This window comes from Lipotes vexillifer, unplaced genomic scaffold (assembly GCF_000442215.2).
Source record: "Lipotes vexillifer unplaced genomic scaffold, Lipotes_vexillifer_v1.1 scaffold1639, whole genome shotgun sequence".
NCBI lineage: Eukaryota > Metazoa > Chordata > Mammalia > Artiodactyla > Lipotidae > Lipotes > Lipotes vexillifer.
Window position 1 is genome coordinate 500,013 of NW_006782296.1, and position 21,381 is coordinate 521,393.

General features: G+C 44.5%; 1 protein-coding gene across 1 annotated transcript; it reads right to left on the reverse strand.

Moving 5' to 3' along the window:
- Window positions 1–1,578: 1,578 nt before the first annotated feature.
- Window positions 1,579–20,014, reverse strand: LSM12 (LSM12 homolog). The gene is made up of 5 exons (XM_007455093.1): window positions 19,891–20,014; window positions 17,911–18,044; window positions 4,002–4,111; window positions 2,456–2,582; window positions 1,579–1,671 (listed from the first exon to the last, which is right to left on the reverse strand). Exons 1-5 carry the CDS (start codon window positions 20,012–20,014, stop codon window positions 1,579–1,581), a joined length of 588 nt encoding a protein of 195 aa, XP_007455155.1.
- Window positions 20,015–21,381: the final 1,367 nt, after the last annotated feature.

Sequence of the window (21,381 nt, forward strand, 5' to 3'; positions counted from 1 at the left end):
CTACTCCACTTACATGCAGCTCCCAACCCTGGATCCCCTTCTTAACTTATATACCTGGCACTGTTTTCTAGATGAGTTCTCAGTGGTAGAAGGAGAGAGGGTAAAGAGTAGGAAGCAGAGAGTTTAAAGGGAAAGCTTAAACCAAACACACACATCCTCAGACCCCCTCCCTCTGGGGCCTCTAAAGCACGCACAAACCCGAGACATGAGTGATGGTTAAAAAAATTTGGGTTTTATTGTTTTTGCTAAACAATACTAAAAAAAAAAATTTCATTTTGAAGGCAGGGCTTGAATTATTTAATTTTGATCCATTTATTTAATTAAAAAAAAAGGAAGGGGAAAGAGATCATGGCCAAAGCAATAGTAGTTAACCCCCACCCCACCCCCAAAGCTCTAGCCAGTCACATGAGCATCACCCACCTCCCACACCACGGTGCCTGATATTCAGATGGTGGCACACTCTACCCACTGGACCGCCTTGCAGGCACAGAGGCAATGGGTGCCAGTTTAACTCTCAGCAGGTCAGTCAAACCAGACAAACCGGTGGGCCAAAGTCAAGAAATTCTTCCCAGGTTTTCTGCCCATCGGCTGAGCACATACAAGCTGTCATAAGCTTGTAAAACTTAAGTGGGGGTAGGGAAGGGCATAAGAGCAGGAGGTTGGCAGAAGAGAAATGATAGGTCACCCAAGCTTTCTCCTGGGCTAGTGGCTCTGGATACAGACTTAAAGAGAGGTCGGAATAGGTAGACTCCAGGTTTCTCATGAAAGAAAACCATCCTCCGAGAAGGAGCTGAGATGTGCCGTGCAAAATAGTTCTTCCTGCAGAGGGCACAGGAGAAAGGGCAGTGGACGCTCCCATCTAGGAGACAGGAGAGTGGTGAGGAAGTTCTTCTAGTACCGTGAAGTAAGACAAAGGCAGAGGGAGAATCCTGAGGTTTTTGCCAAATGTGAGACTGGTACACATACAGTTAAAGACTAAAAAGCTACCAGGAACCCTCAAAGCCAGATCCCACCTGCATACACTGGCTCTACAAAGTGCTGCAGGAGATTCTTGCTGTGAACTAAGTCAAGTTAGTTGCCTGGCTGTGGGTGGTGGGGAGGACAATACACTTTTATTTTCAGAGGGGTGAGGTGGGAAGAGCGCAGCTTGTTACTTTTATTTTGGAAGAGAAGATGTGAAAGTTTCTTTCAATCACTCAGAAGGCAAGTGTAGCCACTTATAAAAACAGAATGGCAGAGACAGACTGGGAAAGGAAAGTCAGAGGTGAAAGGGCAGAGCAGGGAAGGAATTTTCAAAAATAAAATTAACAAGGTGACTGTTCCAGAAGGGGGCTGTGAAAAGGACATGGTGGACCGAAGTCTGTTAGTCAAGTAATGATTCAACTTTTAAATTATTCTCTTGTTCTTTTCTGTTGGGTGTTTTGTTTGTTCAAGTCTAAGATTTGGAAATGCTGACCCTCTGTTGACAAGAGCCAACAGGAAATATAGAATCCCTTCCCTCCCCCGGCCTGCCTCCGCTGAAGCCACCACCATCGCCTCCTTGGCTGGATGCTGGAAGAGTCCTCTGTATGTGTGGACTCAGGATGACAGGGCAGCCTCCTTCTGTGGTTGCTGGGCTTGTGAACGCTGCAGTATCTTTTGGCTTTCCACGTCTCTAAAATGTTTTTCAACCTGAAAGAGACCAGTCAGCCTAGATCAGAAAAAGAGATGGGCACACAAGGCCTCCCAAACAGTTCACTCTAGACGTAAACAGCCCGTCCTGGCTGTCTAGCTCGTGGATTATTCAGCACCTTTGCCCTTGCTGTCTGTTGGCCTTCCCAACAAGATAGCTGTGGGGGTCCTCTTGTTTCAGCCACATTTTTTTGCAGCTTCAGCTAAGACTGTCTAAAAGAAGGGGAATCTATAAAGTAGAGTATGAAGGGAGATTATTATGACCCAAACTCCCTCTCCCCTCCTTACACAAGTGCAGAATGAAAAGCTGGTGGGGAATTACAGTCTTAAAACTTTTTACATCCACAATGTTGGTCTCTCAACGCTCAGTCTGTTTTTACAAATGCTGCAACTCAATCTAGAAAGTCAGATGACACATGAAGGGTCACAGACTCCAACAGCCACTGATGTACACCAACCAACCCTTCTCGAGAAGAAGCCTGCCTGGGTTCAGACGCAATATCATGGAATGGTCTGGATAATTCCAAAAAGCCACACTGCAGAGGACACGGGGTTGACCACTTGCTTTATTCTGCACCGCCCAGTGGTTCCACACCCCCCAAATGTCCAAGCCATGGCTGCAGAGCACCATGGTGCAGGGAGGCAGGGTGATCAGGCAGGGCTGCTCGCAGGCTGGCTGTGTCAAAAGGGGCAGGGACTGTGGCGTAATGTCTTGCCCTGAGGCTGGAGGGGAGAAGGCTGAGGAGTCATCCTCTCCCTAAGGTTTCACGGCTCCTTTACTTACTATTTTGCGTACATGGCTCAGTGCACTCCCCTCTTTGCCTTTACAGTTTTCCACTTGATATGGGGGTGTAATAACAACTTCTTCCATGACTACGATGTTTTTTTCTTGCCATTTACAGTCTTTAATGCTGGAAGGAGAAGAGAGCAGGTGAAAGTTACCTCTTGCAGGGCATCCCACACCTCCTGCCTGATGAATAAATAACTCCAGAAAGCTAACCCCAAGTTCCTAGCTCACCACTCAGCCAATAACTGGTTGCCATCAGCCCACAGGGAGAAGCAGCCAAGAAACATTTCCTGGGCACCACTGGCTACAGGAAAAGCAATGAGACCAATGCACACTTATTCCAAGGATGGTCCAGAAGAGTTACTCTGAAGCATTAGGGACCTGAAAAACCACAGAAAACTTACTGGCAGCCTCAGAAGTCCAAACTAATTTGACTTACAAATAAACAGTTAGGCTCAGGCCACTAGATTCAATTTAAATAGCAGCCTAGGGCAGGGGTTGGCAAATTTTTTCTGTAAAGGGTCGGACAGCAAGTATTTCTGGCTTTGCAGGCCATACGATCTCTGTCACAACTACTCTGCTGCTGTACCTCAAAAGCAGTCACAGATGATACATAAACAAATGAGTAGATCTGGCCCACTGGCTGCAGTTTGCCAACCTTTGGCCTAGGGGGAAATGGTACCTTTAAAAAGACAGAACAAATTCCCCATCTTATTGCAATCTGTACTCTGCTCCCCACCACCCGAAATGATAGCTGCTCCTCAAACTGGCCCTTCTCAATTATCAGACAGCTGGGTAACTTGCCAGACTGGGAAAATCCATCCCAGTTCACACTTGGGGGAACCTAGGGCAGCTGCCACTGCTAAGAAAGTTCCTTCACATACCTGTAAATGCTTAGATACTCACACCATGGCCTCAAACAGCTCTGATGCCAGCTACCATCTGTGCAGCAGACTCAGGTGGTTAAATAGGGTAACAGAAGGCAGCAGGAGGAAGGGGGAGTGTCAAATGTTTCAGTTTTTCAGCAGCTAGGGAAGCTAGTGGAGAGTCAAATGACTTCTGCTGTGACAAAATGTCTTTTATGAGGTGGTAATAAGGTGGCCTTCTGCTCTCCCTAACTCCCTATGTTCACCCCAATATATAATTGGGAAGAGGGAAACAGATATAACTTTCCCTTAATAACACTGCATTAGCTTTTAGAGAAAGGTACAAGATCAAAATAATAAAAGAGAAAGAAATTACTAGTTCTAAGTTATGGAATACTAGGTCTGGAAGGGACCCTTAGGGATACTCTAATCCAAAACTAAGTTCTACAGATGAAGAAACTGAAGCCCAGGGCAGACAACTTGTTGGAGATTACACCATTCTACCATACAGAAAGGCAACAAGCACCGCACCCCTGGAGGCCGAGGTACTGCTAACACATTACCCAGCTTCCCTTGTGACATTCATAAACACAACTACCCCAAAATCAGCCACCAGACAGCACAGCCAGGCAGCGTCACCCCCGGGGCAAGGGACCCCTATGCTCCCCGCAACTCACGTCTTGTGTATGGTCTGGAAGAGCTGCTGGCCCTCTAGGGAGACACCAGCGCTGATTGCATAGGCCTGGCTCAGCTTCTCCTCCTTCTCTGTCCGTGCTTTGCTGGCAAGCTAGGGTGGGGGAAAGGAAAGAGACTCAGAAAAGCGTTCACCTTCATCCTCCCTTCAGGACCTAAGTTGAGGAAAAGATGCTGGAAAAGACTGATTTGGGTAGATTCAGTTTTCTCAGAGATCAAAAGTGAAACAAACAAAAACACACACAATATACCTCAACAGTTTCTGCTATTCCTGGCAAACATCCGTTCCTTCCAGTACTTACTGAATGCCTACCATGTGCCAGACATTCACTGTACTAAGCTAGAGATACAGCACAGAAGGGGGCAGGGGAGACCGACTATAAACAAAAACAAACAAGATAACTTCAGACAGGGCTAAGTGCTAGGAAGAAAATAGAGCAAGGCAAGGTTATAGAGTATGACTGGGGGGCAGGGGGGGCCCTACCTGATGGAAAGTGATGGTCAGAGATAAAAGGTAATGCATACATTTCTACGAAAGGAAAGAACTAAGAATTTTTATCAGCTACTGCGCTAGAGCCTCAGGTTTAGAAATAAATGTCTACCACACCTTCAAAGACCAGAATTTGAAGTTCTAAAGACTCAAGCATTCTAGTACCATTATCTGTACTCACATGGGGAGCCAGGACTCCAGGAAACCTAACCATGGATACTGTCCACCTTCGACTTGGGCTGTAGATACCATGCTCTTTAAAAAAAGGAATGGTCTGCATTCTACCACGTGTCTGTTCCTTAACTGCCCTCTAGTGGAACAACCATAAACTGATCAAGAATTGTAGTAAAATCTAGTAGGTCTACTCAAATCTAGTAAATCGCTCCCAGCAGGGGTGGGAATCCTGTCTATCCCTACTGCCCCTCTAATACATTTCTGGTCCCCACCCCGCACTATTGGTTGCTAGACTACAGAAGTACAAATTCGAGTGGAAGACAAAACAAATACACTGATGGTTTACACGAGAGGCAGATAATGCATCTGAAAGTCAAACAAATGACTTGGAGATTTTCAGATCCATGAACAAGAACATATACTTAGTATACTGATGCTGCAGCATACTAAAGACATATGCACAAACATACACATGAGAACACCCAACCTGTTCCCAAATACCAGCTCCTTAAATGCAAAGAGAGATCATACCTCCAGCACATTCCCAAAGTACCTAGATGCTTGGAATTCTTAAACATTCATATTCTGCTTTAACAGTGACCTTTCAAACCATAAGCCAAACATAGTTCTACAGGGGGAAAAATAAGCAAAGTGTCTAATTGTTGGTAAAATGAAGCACTTTCTTAAGTGTGGGTTTGACTATGAAGAAGAGAAAAGGAGGCCTTCAATCAGGTTAGGGTAACTGAGGAATCTCAACTGCCTCTGAGTTTCAAAGACTGTCTGAGGAAGGAGGGGGTATGAGTGCAGCTCATACATGCTGTCACTTCGGACTCCCTATATAGGTAAAAGGGGGAAGAAAGGCCAAAACTCTGCAGTGATTTAAAGCCAGAGCTCCCTTTTCACTTGGTCCCCAGGACATGGAGAGAGACAAATACAGCAGCAGTAAATAAATGATCTTTCAAGCCAGGTCCTGCCATTGTGGCCCCACCAGGCTCCAACTTTACAGAGAAGGAAATACACAGGGCTGACAGCATTCCCCTGAGCACTGGCAATCCCAACTGCAGCAAGGAAGCCTCGTGGCTTGAAAGCACTCACTTTCTATGGAACGAGAAGTGCTAGGGGTGTGTTTTAAGCAGCAACAAGCAAAGCTTACTTGGTCACCAAGAAAACCCTAGTAACAAGGAGTTTCCTTGAGTCTCACTTTCCAAACAATCCTGAAGAAGATCTGAAGTCTCCAAGGAAAGAAAGGAAAACTGGAGGGAAGCAGAGCTCCCTTGGATTAATAACCAAGCTCCTGCAGAGCTCCTGAGAAGTGGCTAGTGGTCAGGCAGATGTTTACCCCATGAGCAGGCAGAAGGGTCTCACTTTGAGGTCTTTTTAAAAATATTTATCCCTGAAGACCAAAAACATCTCCCAATGTTGGGTCAGACAAAGCTGCTTCTATAAAGCTTGTGTTGCCTAGATAGTAACAGCACCCATTCAGGAAGACAAGAGTTGGCTCAGGAAAAGCAGGCATCCATGCAGAATATTTAAGAATGGAACTGACAAATTAAGCTGGGGTTGGGGAGGGGCAAGAAGGCTGGAAGAACCACTTTTGAATTTTTGCCAGAGGCAGAGTAAAATGGATATAAATCTCAGCCACAAGTGATTTGTTTAGACAGCCTGAGTCAAATCAACACAATGGTTATAGAACAGTGATTTCAAAATACGCCCTAGCCACTCCCCCCTCCCCACCTCCGGCAAATACCTGTTGTACAATCTCTTCTAAAAGGTCTGAAAGCAAAGGAGAATGGACTAGATGACTCTCCATCTCAACCCATAGTGCAGACTGATCCCAAATGCTAAATGATACAAGGGAGAGCCTTGGAAAAGTCAGCAGAAATCAGTGTAAGCTGACTATTTCAATTTGCCCCAATATCCTCAACTACTCTACCTGTACCTGCAATTGTGCTTTGGGGACTTGGATTCACAGCAAACCCTGAAGCCTCCAGCTGCCAGTTTATGAACTGTATTTTCATGGCTATATGAAAATGCTTAAACCTAATATTCAGCTACAGAGATCTGCTTTCACTAAGAAGCTGTATAAATGGGGTAAATTTCTGCCACAGAACTGCATCAATTAGGCAGGAAGAAGATTACCTTCACAAAGAGAATCTAGAAATGTTTCTTCTCAAAATTGGGGTGAGAAGGGAAGGGAGATTACCCTGCTCTTTTCACACATGTTCCTGAAAACCCATAACAAATGTGGATAAGCCTCCTTTTGTAAAGCAAGTGACTATCACTCTACCCTCAAGTTAGCTGTAGTTCTACATTTCCCCACATCATATTTTTGTAAACTAATGCATATCTATAAATGGTCCAGTTACTCCAAGTTCATAAGTTTATGGTTACTGTCAAATCGCCAGACAGAACCAATAAAAGCCGTCCCCAATAGAGAAGGTGTAGGGTGTACCTTTTAGGCTTCGGAGGGTCATCAGGACTGCAGTTTTTAAATTCAGTAACTATCACCACACTACATTCATTTTCAATGCAAGCATGCTAACTGCTGGCCTCTCTTCCAATCAAAACTGAAGCACTAACTGGTTAGAATCATAGAGAATGTTAAAGGCACCAACTTTAAGAATACACTGGGTTCAGGCAAACTGAGAAGCACAAACCTACAAATACATGTTACTAATGTACATGTGACCTAATTGAAATAACTGCACAAGACAACCTGCATTTATCTACCTCTCCTTTTATTTTGCACAATTCCCAGTGAAAACATTCATTCCTTGTCTACTAACCAGTTCTTCCTCTCTTGGCCCTTTTATATATAGCATCTTGATGTGGGCAACAAAGAAAAGTGCATGAACGTGACTCCAAAGCACATCAATATTAAAAGGCTTCTAGTCATGCCCGCTGCTGGGTAACCCTCGAGTGAGTCAATCAGTGAATAGCGGCAACACATCTCTCCTCCTGCACTCAGTGACATGGAGAAGAGGAAGCAGCCACAACAACATAATCCAAGCATCTTGTTATAACCTCATCTTGTTACTTGGTAACCAGCTGGGCCATCTTGTTTCCACATACCCAGACCAGGACAGCACAGGTGCTGTGAGGAATCCAGAGGGATTCCTACTGCAAGTATTTAACAGGCTGTGACAGCTGATCCAACAAGGGAAGCAAAGTCCAGAGAGGAACCTGCTGGATGTGACCTACTGACTCCACTGAGCCACTCTTGGTTTGTCTTCCCTCTGTATTCGGGCCTTCCAACCAGCTCAACCAGCTGCCCTCACTGAGGGGTTAGGAAGCTCTGCAGCTGCTGCCCAGAACTGGCAGTGCTGCCTGCAAGGCCTGATGGAGGCTGAGGGACAGCAGACCAAATCAGCCAAGAACCACTGTCATCTTAAGGGCCCACGCTTGCTCCTGCTGTTTCAATTCTGGGGCGCACTCCTGGAAAGCCCTCATTCTTGGCTAGCAACAAGAAGGCTCAAAAATATTTCTTCTGGGGCTTCCCTGGTGGCGCAGTGGTTAAGAATTCGCCTGCCAATGCAGGGGACACGGGTTCGAGCCCTGGTCTGGGAAGATCCCACATGCCGCAGAGCCACTAAGCCCGTGCGTCACAACTACTGAGCCTGTGCTCTAGAGCCCGTGAGCCACAACTACTGAACCCGCATGCCTAGAGCCCATGCTCCGCAACAAGCGGAGCCACTGCATCGAGAAGCCCACGCACAGCAAAGAGGAGCGGCCCCCGCTCGCTGCAACTAGAGAAAGCCCGCGCACAGCAGCGAACACCCAACGCAACCAAAAATAAATGCATAATATAAATAAATTTTTTAAAAGTAACCTGAGATAGGTGAATAATATGAAAACCCCAAAATAACCCAAATATTCATCAATATGAGATTAATTAAATAAAGTTATTTAAAAATATATATATTTCTTCCAACTATCACTATCCCCAAGTCTTCCTGCTCCCTGGCTGAAAGCTCCTGTCTGAAAGTTTCTAATAAAATACTGTTCTTTACAACCTCAGATAGCTGGGAACTCAAATAGAGAACCCTGCTTGAAGTCATGTCCCAGAATACATAACAATGAACCAAAACACTGAATCAAACAGGGGAACAGTAGAGTCCAAGAGGCCTGGCAGTGAACACTAAAATCCTAAGAGCTAATTTGTTGAGTGAGAAATTACTCCACGCAATGCACGGAACCACACACTTTACCATGTATTAAATGTTTAATCTTCCCAACAATTCTGTGAAATAGGGACTAAAATTACTCCAACTTAACAGATGGACTTGCCCAAGTTTACCAAGTCACAAGTGGGAGAGTCTGGATTTGAACCCAGACAGTCTGACTCCAGAGCTTGCATTCTGAACCCTGCACTATACTCAAATAGTTCCACCTAAGAGAAATGTTGAAAATACACTTATAAATTTGAATGTAAAAGAAAATGTTTTATAAAAGAGAAAACATTTTAAGCCTTAGCTGCCATCTTCTTTTTATCAGTGAATTCTGACATTTCCATTAATGTCCTCTGTACAGAACACAATTGTCTGCCTTTTAATGAAGGGCCTCTGTTTTCTGAAAAGGGTCCCAGTCTCGCCCTAAACCTCAAGGACATCCTTTATTTCTTTGGTTGAAGGTAATTCATAGGAATGCATTTAAGAAAACAGATCCTATGTGAGAAAGCATTTCAGGCCGATAATAGTGGGTATTCCCTGAACCCATCATTTTCTGATGTGCCAAGACTAGAGAAGGTAAGTCAAGCAAGTCTTCTGCACTAGAAAGTTAAGGTACGTTGAGAGCATTGAGCTCTGATGAAAAACACCGTGCAGCAATTAAACTCCAATAAAGATGTTTAAAAAAAAAAAAAAAAAAGGAGAAACACCCTTGCAAACCCGGGGGCCACAGTGCCACCTCAGTCTCCAGGCTCTGACCAGCATATTGCTGTCGTACAATACAGGCCAGCCTCAAGCCAGTCAGTACACGCTATAAGCAAAGTTTTATACTTCACCTGGCTTAGAATAAAAACTAGTTGCCAGCAAAGTCAACAGTTTCTCTTAGTTATTTGTAATTATGTCAACAAACACTATTCATAGCTACAAAAGACAGCTAAACCTCCTGGACACCAACAGAGTAACTTCCTAGTCCCGAGACCCTGACACCAGCACTGCTGTGGAACCTCCACAGGACTCTCTCTGCCAGGAAAAAAAACTGGCGCAGATATAAACTGAAATTTGACCTCAGCAACCTATCTGTGAGAGTACATGCTCAAATTAGCCATCTCACACATGGCCGTAAGGATTAAGGGAGATAACATGGGTGAAAGCACTAGGTGAGTTGTAAAGCACTGTACAAATATTAGCTGTTAACATTATTATTATAATAACATCATTATTATTAGCACAGAGAAGGTGGCTTGTGGGTTATTTCAAAAAAATTCACATAATCCAACCTTCCTTTAGCCAATGAGCTCAGGGCTCTCTCTCTCTTCTGCTTTCTGTAAGAGCTGCTAGAGAGGCTATAAATCCATAACAGAATAACTTCCAAAATATAACTGGAATAGTAAGTTGGAAAATGCACTTTATGTGCCAAAATGGGGGCTTTGCTTATAGAATAAAGAGTTGATTTTATTCAGAGAGAGTGAAAGAACCATGTGCTGTCGTTTCCTGGGCTCTGAAGAGGGCAGAAAAAGAAAAGTAAAAATGAAAAGCCACCCCCTTGCCACCCCACCCCAAACAAAAGAGATTCCAGATCAAACCCCTACCTACCACTCACTAGCTACATAAATCTGAGCAAGATGCATAACCTCTCTTGAGCCTTGGTCCATTCATGGGGGCCCGTCCTAAAGGGTTGTTATTGGAGTTCAGTAAGATACACATCTAACACCAATACTGGCACTTAACTAGTCCCTTCCCTCATTTCTAAGAACTGCCACCAGTTTAGCTCACTGACAGAACAGCAAAAGTTTTTAAAATTGCAAAGATGGACAAACTGAAGTCAATCCAAATCAGCTTGATTCCATTTAACTTCCCTCCCTTTACCTAATGAATTGTGATTTATTCTTCAAGACCCTATTCCACTGTTACATCTGAGAAGACTTTCTTAAAATGTTCACTACTCTGAGCCAAGGATTGGCAAACTACAGCCTGTGGGCCAAATTCAGACAACCACCTGTTTTAGTTAAGTTTTATTGGAACGACCATGACCATTTGTTTACATATCACCCACGGCTGCTTTTGCGGCAAAGGCAAAGTTGATAGTTGTGACAGAGAATGTATAGCCCACAAAGCCTAAAATATTTACTATTGGGCCCTTTACAGAAAAGGTTTGCTGCCCCCCTGCAAAAAGTTAAATGCTGCTGTCTCTCACCACTCCCAAACATGAGATTTTTGAGGGCAAAAGCAGTATCTTAATCATCCTGACATTCCCAGCACCAGGAAGGGAGGGGGAGAGAGAGGGAAGTCAGATCAAAGGAAAAGAAACCTTGACTATTAGAGATTCACAGAACAGTTCCCAATGGTTAAGTGGCTAACACACAGTCATACAACAATTCATTAGCAGCCCAGCTGTGGAAAGAACCCAGTTCTTCAAACTCCCCACATTCTACCACACTATACTGTTAGCTTTTGGCATGGTATATAGATCCTTTAACTTTCTAGTTCATGTACAATTTGCTTCACTTTCCAGGGTAGTTTCTGGTATTTATCTAAGCTAGCCTTAAATTCCAATGCTAGAACTTGACTGCACCACTTGTTTTTTTCTTCCCCCCAAGCCTGATCTCTGCCAGGAAAATTAAACCAGTTAGAATGCCCCTTTCTTAACACTGTAAGAGATACTACCACTGAGCTATCAGTAAAGTGCTTATTTTGAATCGTCTCTGTGTCAAAGAGATAGAATGCAGAGGTGGCTGCAACAACACACCTATGGCACATCTCTGCCAGTCACTTGGGCCGAGCAATCTGTCTTTTCACGTAGACGATTCTCCCCACACCCCTGTGATGTCAGGAAAGCCCCCTTCAAAACCAAACTCTTGACCTGAGGAGGGCTCCACCAAGTCAGCTGGCTGCCATGCACTATAGCCTGAAGTGAGTCATGAGCCCTAGCCTGGAACGCCGCACCCCCTATTATGGTTATCAGGTTGACCCCAATGTTTGAAGGCCACCAAATGTGACCTCTTTCAAAGGTTAGTGATTTTTAAAATGGCAGTCAATCACCTACCTCTCTGATTTCATCTCACACCACTCACTACTTACTGTGTCCCCATTACTCAGCAATGATGGGTTCTTCCTCTTCACCCCACACTTGCTGCATCTTCATGACACTTCTGTGAGGAAGCGGCTGTCTGCTCAGAGTCAGGTGCAAAACTTACTGGTGGACTCTAACCTGGGACTGTGGCCTTGACAACATATTTTAATCAAATGAGCCAGTAGGTTACACGTAGCTTCTAGAAGCCAGAAAAATTTTATCTGACAAAAAAAGTCTTGCCTTCCCTAGACAAGTTATTTTCCTTCCACTTTCACAATGTGAACACACTCTACCTTTTACTAATATATACGTACCTAAACATAGGGTGGCCAAGTCGTCTGATTCTACTTGGTGATAAATCCATACCTCAACACATTAGGGTCAAGATATGGTCAAGGTCTCAGCTAAAAGGATACGTCCATGAACACAGGCCACAATGCAGTAGCTACCAACGACCCCAGGAATTTTCTCATACTTGAGGATTATCCCTCACATCAACAGAAAGCCGTAAGGTTACGCTAAATCTTAGCTTTCAAGCTGGTTAGAAATCAAAACAAAAACCAAGTCGGTTCTTCCCTGTGTGACATCATACCTAAAGGTAAGCAATGACGCCAGTTCCTTTCAAAAGTGAACTTTGTGACTCTTCCATTTTCTAAGTCTTCCCAGGCCCTTCCACTCCCAGGCCAATCTCCCAAGTATCATTTTTATCCAAAGGCAGCAAACTCATTCTTCATTACCAGGTGCTGATGAAAAGCTCTTTGAATCTCTCCTTCCTGGTTCTTCTTCCATTTAATCACTCACTGCTGGTTAGTAAGGTACAAATGGGTAATAAATACTCAAAACAGGCTGATCAATCAGTCAGTGGTTTGGTAAGGGAGGTAGATGCCTTATCTGTGGAGTTCACTTTTCCATGCTTTGTCCCTTTTCCTGCCTCCTGCGCAACATACAAGCATCTCCTCCAGAAAGTCTTCTCCAAATCAGCAAAGTGAAAAGAAGACTTACATATCATTCGATGCACTGGAGGCATTTATCCAAACAAATGAATACCTAACACTTGCCTTGGCTGTCTCAGTGAGTTTTTTCCTAAGAGTCTCAGGGGTTGAAAGCACAACCTCTTAGGTTCTGTGACTGCTCACACTAACCTCCAGTACTCAGGCAAGTGTTCACTTAATTATGCCACTTGATAACACTGCCCTGGAAACTCACGTTAATTCTGGTCATAACAAGAGGTATCCAATATAATTTTGATTTTCCCCAGTCTTGGGTTGGCAAGTTCTGATATCTGAGTGAATGTCAGATCCAGTATCAGGAGAGACTGACATAGGAACAGTGCCAATGTCCTTGGCTGCTTCCCTTTGTCATACTGTCCCCCTCCCCCCATCCTGCTCCTACACCATAATTCAAGGAACATCAATTGGCTGCACATAGCTAATGCGGGAGAATAGGACTAACGTCTGCCAACTCTGGTCAACTTGACCTAATCCTCCAAACAACTCTATGAGATAGGTACTAACATGATCCCATCTCTATAGTGAGAAAGCTGATGCTTAGCAAGGTTAAGAGGCAGAGAAGTGACTTTAACGACTTATCCACTTGGTTCCAATGTTCTTTCTACTAGACCATTCTGCTCCTGACCACACAACACAGATGTTTCTCTTTACTCAGAAATATTACTTAGGATTATAGATATCTGCATACTCATTTCATGTCACCAACCTACTCTATAAGTTCCTTGGGTAAGCACACAGAAGCAGAAAAAACATGGGACTTTGCCATCAAGACATCAGACCTGAGTTCAAATCCCAGCTCTATCACTTACTAGTTGAATGACCTTAAGCTAGTGACTCATCCTCTCTGAGACTCAGTTTACTCTTCTGTAAGATGGTGACGGTACGCACACCATAAGAACTATTGTTAGGGGGCTTCCCTGGTGGCGCAGTGGTTGAGAGTCTGCCTGCCAATGCAGGGGACACGGGTTCGTGCCCCAGTCCGGGAAGATCCCACATGCCGCGGAGCAACTGGGCCTGTGAGCCACAACTACTGAGCCTGCGCGTCTGGAGCCTGTGCTCCTTAACAAGAGAGGCCGCGACAGTGAGAGGCCCGCGCGCCGCGATGAAGAGTGGCCCCCGCTTGCCACAACTAGAGAAAGCCCTCGCACAGAAACGAAGACCCAACACAGCAAAAATAATAAAATTAATTAATTAAAAAAAAAAAAAAGAACTATTGTTAGGATTCAACGAGATGTCTACCAATTACTAGTTCAGAGGGTGGCATGTAAAAATATTAGTTCCCACACTACTTGCCATATAACCTAGAACAAGTCACTTAAACTGATAAGCCTATCTTCCCATCTCTTAAACTAAAAGGAAAAGAATACACTCTAAAGATCACAAAGCATGGTTTTGAGAATGAACCGAGATGTGTCAAAGCTCTTTGTAAAGCCCTAGAAAAATGTAAGGTGTGGTCCCCAACAGAGCTTACCACAATGCCTTGCACAAAATAATTTTCAGTAAATGTTTGGTAAATGCTACATAAAAGAGAACCCTGTTAATACTGACATGTCCCAAATCATGTGAGAGCACTGCTAACTCATGGGCGATCTCTGTCCCCAGAGAACACAATGTGGAGTCAACTCAAAGGAACTTGTTAAGAAACACTTTACTTCACCCTACCATGCAGACCCTGGGCTCTCATCCTCACGCAATATCTAAACCTTCCTCGTGACAGAAAACTAATAAGCCACACGGTGAATAACCTGAACCTCACTTATGATTGGCTCTGGTGTGCTTTTGTACTTTTACAGTCAGGAAATTCGAAACAATTTTACAGGGTACAATGTTACTGTGGAGAAGATAAAATGACATTCAAAACTTCCACCTTCTGTGACCCCACTGTCGTCTTCCAAGCTTCCTCTTACATCTCACTGCTGTAGACAGACATAGGACATCTTAGCCTGCAGTGAAAGTGTCAACCAAAAACTAAACAAGCTCATCTCCAAGAACTGCTAGTTCATACCATCTCTAGTTGGGCTGGAATTAAATATTTCCGTTAAAAGGCCTTCTATTCCATTTCCTGCTGGGTCGGAGTAAATATCCGGTTTATAACAACAGGTTTAATTAAACAGAGCACTTACTATGTCAGCAAGATGAGCCATCATGTGATGTTATCTTCCACTGCAAGTGGAGTACACAGGTAGTGCTCCCTAGACTGCAAGTATCAACAGTTTTCTTCCAGGGATTTCAAGGCACTTTAGTTCCCTTCTAAAACGCTTAAACAATCCTCCATCCTAAAAAAAAAAAACTCAAGCTCATGCTCTTAAATGAGATGAACTTTTCATGTCATTCAAGCAACATGTAGTTGCCCAGATTAACTGTTTTCAGTAACAGTAAGAGCCCTCAGGAAGAACCACAAAGCATCCTCAAAGGTTGGTTTCAAGGGAAAACCAATATAGCTTATTCATAAACAACTCTACGGATGAAGAATGAATAAATGAAACCCAAAGATAGCCCTCCAACCTAATTTTAGTCTTCAGTTTCTGACTCCTTTTTCAAGATTTGGCTAGCAGGCCACAGAGTAAGAAAAGTAAAGATTTCTGGTATTCCACAACCTATTACTTCCGGCTGCTTTCTTGAAAGAGTGGGTAAACAACTAGTTTAATAATGCTAGTAGACAAATGACCAGCAGAAAGCAAAACCCTAAAGGCAAAGATAATCCGCAAACTAATAACCAAGAACCATTTATACTTGAAGTCAAATGTAAGAAAAGAATTGCTTCTCAACAGCTCCCACTTAACAGTCCCACCCACACCACTCCAGCCCCTCTCAGATAAATGGTGGCACTTGGTGGTCATAAGAGCAGAATCCTGTATCTTTTAAATTTGAGAAAATCATCCCTCTTTCAGATAACCTTTCCTTGACTACTCACTAAAGGTTGTTGACAAGCTTCTCATACCCTACAAACACTAAAGGATAACTTAGAGCCCTTTTCACCCTCAACATACCAGGCATAAACTATTTTATTTGAAACTTTTAAAATCTCTTCTGGGGACTTCCCTGATGGCACAGTGGTTAAGAATCCGCCTGTCAATGCAGGGGACACAGGTTCGAGCCCTGGTCCGGGAAGATCCCACATGCCACAGGGCCACTAAGCCCGAGCACCATAGCTACTGAGCCTGCACTCGAGAGCCCGCACGCCACAACTACTGAGCCTGCACTCTAGAGCCCGTGCACCACAACTACTGAGCCTGCGTTCTAGAGCCCGCGAGCCACAACTACTGAGCCCGCGTGCCACAACTACTGAAGCCGTGCACCTAGAGCCCGTGCTCCGCAACAAGAGAAGCCACCGCAACAAGAAGCCTGCGCACCGCAATGAAGAGTAGCCCCCGTTCACCACAACTAGAGAAAGCCTGCACGCAGCAACGAAGACCCAATGCAGCCAAAAATAAAATAAATAAATAATCTCTTCTGCTAACAGAAGATCATCCAAAGACGACCTATACTTTAATAGGAGGACTGAGCCAGTGTTCCAAAAATCTGTAAGTCTAAGAATGGGACATTCTGTACGCAACAGCCTTTAATATGAAACCCAAGACCCTTCTGAATCTGTCCTCAGGCATCAATAAAACAAAAAAGTGTGGCACTTCCCTGGAATCTAGAAAGAAGGGAGCTCCAGATCTGAGGTAACTGCATTCTGCCAGCCTCAGTCACTCTCCTTTGTTTCAGCTGCCTGAGTGTCTCCCTGCTTTGCTGAATTGTAGCAAACACACTACATTCCCAGGAGAGGCAAGAGAGTATACATTATTACAATACTCTTATACAGGGAAAAAAACTTCCACCACACTATCTCAAGAGACTTAAGGCAACAGTTATGAAAATTGAAGGCCTAACTTATTCATTCAGCAAGTACTTACGAAGCACCTACTCTGTGCAAGGCTCTGTATATTTAGTGATGAACAAAACAGGTATAGCTCCGATCCCCACAAAACAAATTTTGGTTAGATAGAAAAGTAAACGAACGATATGCAATTATAATTACAAAAAAGCTATGAAGAGGGTAACCTTAAGTTGCAATTTGCCCAGGACACACCAATCTATACTTGGTGTAAAACAAAAGCACCACCCGCCCCCTTTACTCTCGAAAATGTCCCAGGTTGGACTATAAATGATATGTCACCTTATCTCTGAAGGCTAAGGTACTGTAAGAGAGAATGGGGGCAAATCACTTTAGCCTGAATGAGCAGAGAAAACTTCTTGAAAGAGGTGCCATTAAACTGAGTCCTGATGGATACGACTCCAGTCATTCTGAAAGGGTGTTCCAAGTACAGGGGACAACAAAGGCTACAACAGGGCTTGGGGTATTACTATTATTGATCAACATGAACTTTGGCTAACAGAACTAAAGAATCAGGAAAGTTATTTGAGGGTTCCCAGAGACCAATTTGTGCATCCAAGATTAAAATATCCTAAAACTCTAATTTTGTTAGACCTCGAAATTCAAACATAAAGACAAAAACAAAGCTCTAAGGCAGTGTTTTCAAATTTTTGTAGGTCATTAATCCCTCTGAGAATCTAAAAAAATATTCCAAATCTTCACCCAGGAAACATATATTCTCATGTGCACACATACACAATTTCAGGAGGTTCAGAAGCAACGCCCCTACCCAACCCTCCCAACACTGGAAGTTCACACATGGACTGCAGGTTGTGGTGGGGGGGGGGTGCGGGGAAGCCCTCTTTCACAAAGGACAAAAGCCAGCTCTCAACTCTATTTCTCTATTTGGGCATTAAGACATTTCTTAAAATCTTCTAAAGATACCCAGGAATAAAGAGAAAAGTTAAACTGATATATTTTTTAAAAAATATATCAAAACAAGCAATTGTAAATCACTGAAAAAAATGAGAAACAAACAATGGACAATGTATGTACCACCAAGAGTCAATGAGACTCAAATTTCCCATCATTTTGGAGAACCAGAACTGCCCTCAAGTCCTTACCTTACTAACATTGAGTGAAGCTAGGGGAGGAGGGGTTTCTGTTCGGTCATTAATTATTTCCACTTCTGAAACATACTGTAAGTTTATGAGCAAGATGTCTGCATGGTTGGGCTTTCCACTGGAAGAGGGACATTCTGGTGAAAAAATAAAGTTAAGGAAAATAGGGGCAAGCAGAGAACTGACACATCCCAAAGGGGCCTGGAAAACACAATTCACCCAAGGCTTGTGTAAAAGGTGTGCCACAAGCAAGAGAGGGAGCTTCACAAGAATCACACCTCTCCTCAGGAAATCTCTGCCTGTCACTTTCCTGCCGCACAACCCCATAACCAAAAGATCTCAAGCTTTTCAAAGCCAAACACAATCCAAAATTGGAAGCCTCAACAGTGTTTCTGTCACCTTCTCTTTACCGGTTTTATGAAGAGGCTTAATACAGTTTTAACGCCGTTATGTATACTGTTTGTCTTGAACCTAATGAACCACACTGAAGAGCAAGTACTTTCTGTTCTTGGTATAATACTCCCTATATCCGAACAGTGCTCTTTTCTCTTTTTCAGATTTGAGATTTCCCATTTTGCACAGGAAAACTACCACAATGGAAAGGAAGCTCACTCAAGGTGACCCAGCTAGCTAACCCATTCATTCATTAATTCATTCATTCACTCACTCACTCATTCTCCAACCATTTCTCAAAAGCATACTGTATGTCAAATAAAGGTAGATTAATTCTTCATTCCAAAACCCTTCCAACTAAACCACTAACATAAAAGGTCTTACTTGGTCCAGGTATGAAGTCTTGTGTTCAAAAAACAAAAACAAAAATTCAAAAAAAACCCGCAACTGTTCTTGATGTAATTAGTTTCAAAGGACACCTTCCTAAGCTACAAATCCACAACCAGTAGTTAAATGAATTAAAATACTTGCCAGTCAAAGGCAGCAGCAGACTCAGTAAGAAACTTCCTTTTGAAAAGTGCCATAAGAGATTACTTTAAAAAAAAAAATCCAAATAAACCCACCTGTGGCTCAAATAAAAGGGGAAGGGGTGGCACATTTATTACAACCAGGTAGTATTCCGTTTCCACGACTGAGTTTCCTGGAGTAATTCAGAAATCACTTCCACCCCAAAGAAAGAGACCACCTTTTCCATTCTGTTAAACACTGACACATTCAAAAGGGAAGGCTACTGCTATGGAGAAGTCAGGACTCCATGTGCTGGGCTGACAAGAGAAGACAGTTTACTCTTTCACCTGTAACCCACACGTCCATACATAAGCCCCTGAAAAACGTGGTCCTCTCTCTAGACCAGGTTTCCAATACAAACATCCCCCAAACAGCAACTTCCAAATCACTGAGAAGCCGAAAATTCAGCACTCCCTGCCCCCAGCGGCACCACGCATACACAAGCACCAGCAAAACAAGCCCCTATCCCCAGTTCAGCTACAAACTCTGTCCTGCAGTTACTCTCCCCGCAAACAGGCGAGGCCCATTTGGTCACCACCCCAGCGCCCTTTCTTGGACCAAATCCCATCAGTGGACAACCCCTCCTGAACTCCATACCCTTGCCCCACTCACTAGCAGTTCCTTACTCTACACACCCCCTCCCCACATGATTTTACCCGTCCCCCTCCCATCCGGGCTCCAATCACCAGCCCCCTCCCACGACCACCCCTCTCCGGATTACTGTGTCCCCTCTCCTAGCGTTCCCCCCGAAAAGCCATCAGCGTGTCAAGCCCCCCTCCACCCACCCACCCTCGTTCGGGGCCCAGCTCCCACAAGAGGTGGGAGACAAGGGTCCCCAAGGCGGACCGAGGGACCCACGAGAGGGGGAGGGGAGCTCAGGGCCGTGCGCATGCGCTCCGGGCGCCGCGGTAGCCGGTCGCCCCTAGGCCCGGAGAGGGCCCCAGCCACCGCCGTCGTCCCCCGCCCCCCCACCGCCGCACATACACGCCGGCCCGGCCTCGGGCTCCGCGCAGGGAAGGATACTTAAAGCCAGCATCTTGGACTGGTAGTCGAAGGCTACCACCTCGCCCTGCAGCCGCTGCTCCTGGCACGTCCGGCACGACACCTGGCTCCCAACGCTAAAGTACTCGCCCGGAGGAGCCGCCATCTTGGGAGAGCAGCCGCGGCCGGCGGCGGCGGCGGCAGCAGCGGGCGAAAGCCGGGCCCCCAGTGAGCGCCGCACCGCGACGCACGGGGCGTGCTGACGTCACACGCTAGGGCGTGGTCTGGACTGGGTGGGGCGGGAGCCTAGGTGGATAAGGAGAAAAGAGGAAATAAAGAGGAATGTGAATAATTACGTTTGTGCGGCTGCGCCCGGTTCGTAACAGGCTTGCAAGGTCCATTTTAGAAGTTAAAGATAAATGACCTACGTGGAATGAAAAGGGGAGGGAGGAGGGAACTGCAGTGTCCATTATATGCACACCTTGACACAAGAGTTTGATGAATGAACTCTATATTTTACAAATGAGGAATCCGAGGCCCAGAAGACTTAACTAAACTTGCTCAAAACGGTTACACCTAACTACAAAGTGGTAGTGGAAAGAACATTGGCTGTAGAGCTAGCTAAAACGGAATCGGAATTCCACTGCGTTATGTGACCTTGAGGAAATTACTAAGCCTGATTCTTTTCTTTATTCCTTCTGTATTATCACTGTTGAGCATCCAGCAACCCTTCGATGTAGGAATCAATATCCTCATTTTACAGAGGAAGAAACTAAGTCTTAGACTAAACTTTGTCCAGGGTCGCACAACTAGCAAGGATCCGCTCTACCTGTTTCCAAAGACGGTGCTATTTACTGCTATGCTACATTAGATACCTCACAGAGTAGTTAGGAGGAGCGGGAGATAATGAGATAATGTGTACAAATGCATGGCATGTAGTAGATCCTCAATAAATGGTAGGTCCTCCGTGATCACCCATCACTGTTGGAACTCAAGATGCTTCCCCATCTCCCATCTTGCCCTCTCCTCTAGAAAACCGGGCTAAGAGCCAGAATGAGGAGCAATGGTATTGACAAAGGGAGCCTTGGGGCAGGAGTTTTGGGCCCCCCATTAATGACTATCTAATATACGAAACAGTTTTCTTAACATGTAAGTACGATGCAGATGCATTTTCAAGCCCTACCATCACCAGTTGCCATCCCTAACCCACCTTCCCTTCCACTAAAATTCTAGAGCCTCATGTATGAGTAACGACAGGCAAAGAGAGGGAGGCCTTGCAAGAGACATCAACTTCCTAAAGCTGTGCCCATGTTAGTACAATCATTGTAATAGAAATAAACATACTGCTCCCTCATACTTGGGTTTTTCCAGAGAACTTTCACATCTACCCCATAACAAGTCATACGTAACTGCCACTCCACCTTTTATATAACATTGTGATTATAGGTTCTCATAAATGACTGCCAGGCACTGTTAGGAAAAGCTTCCTGGAAGAAGTGGAAAAATCTGAGACCTGAAAGACAAGCAGGGAAA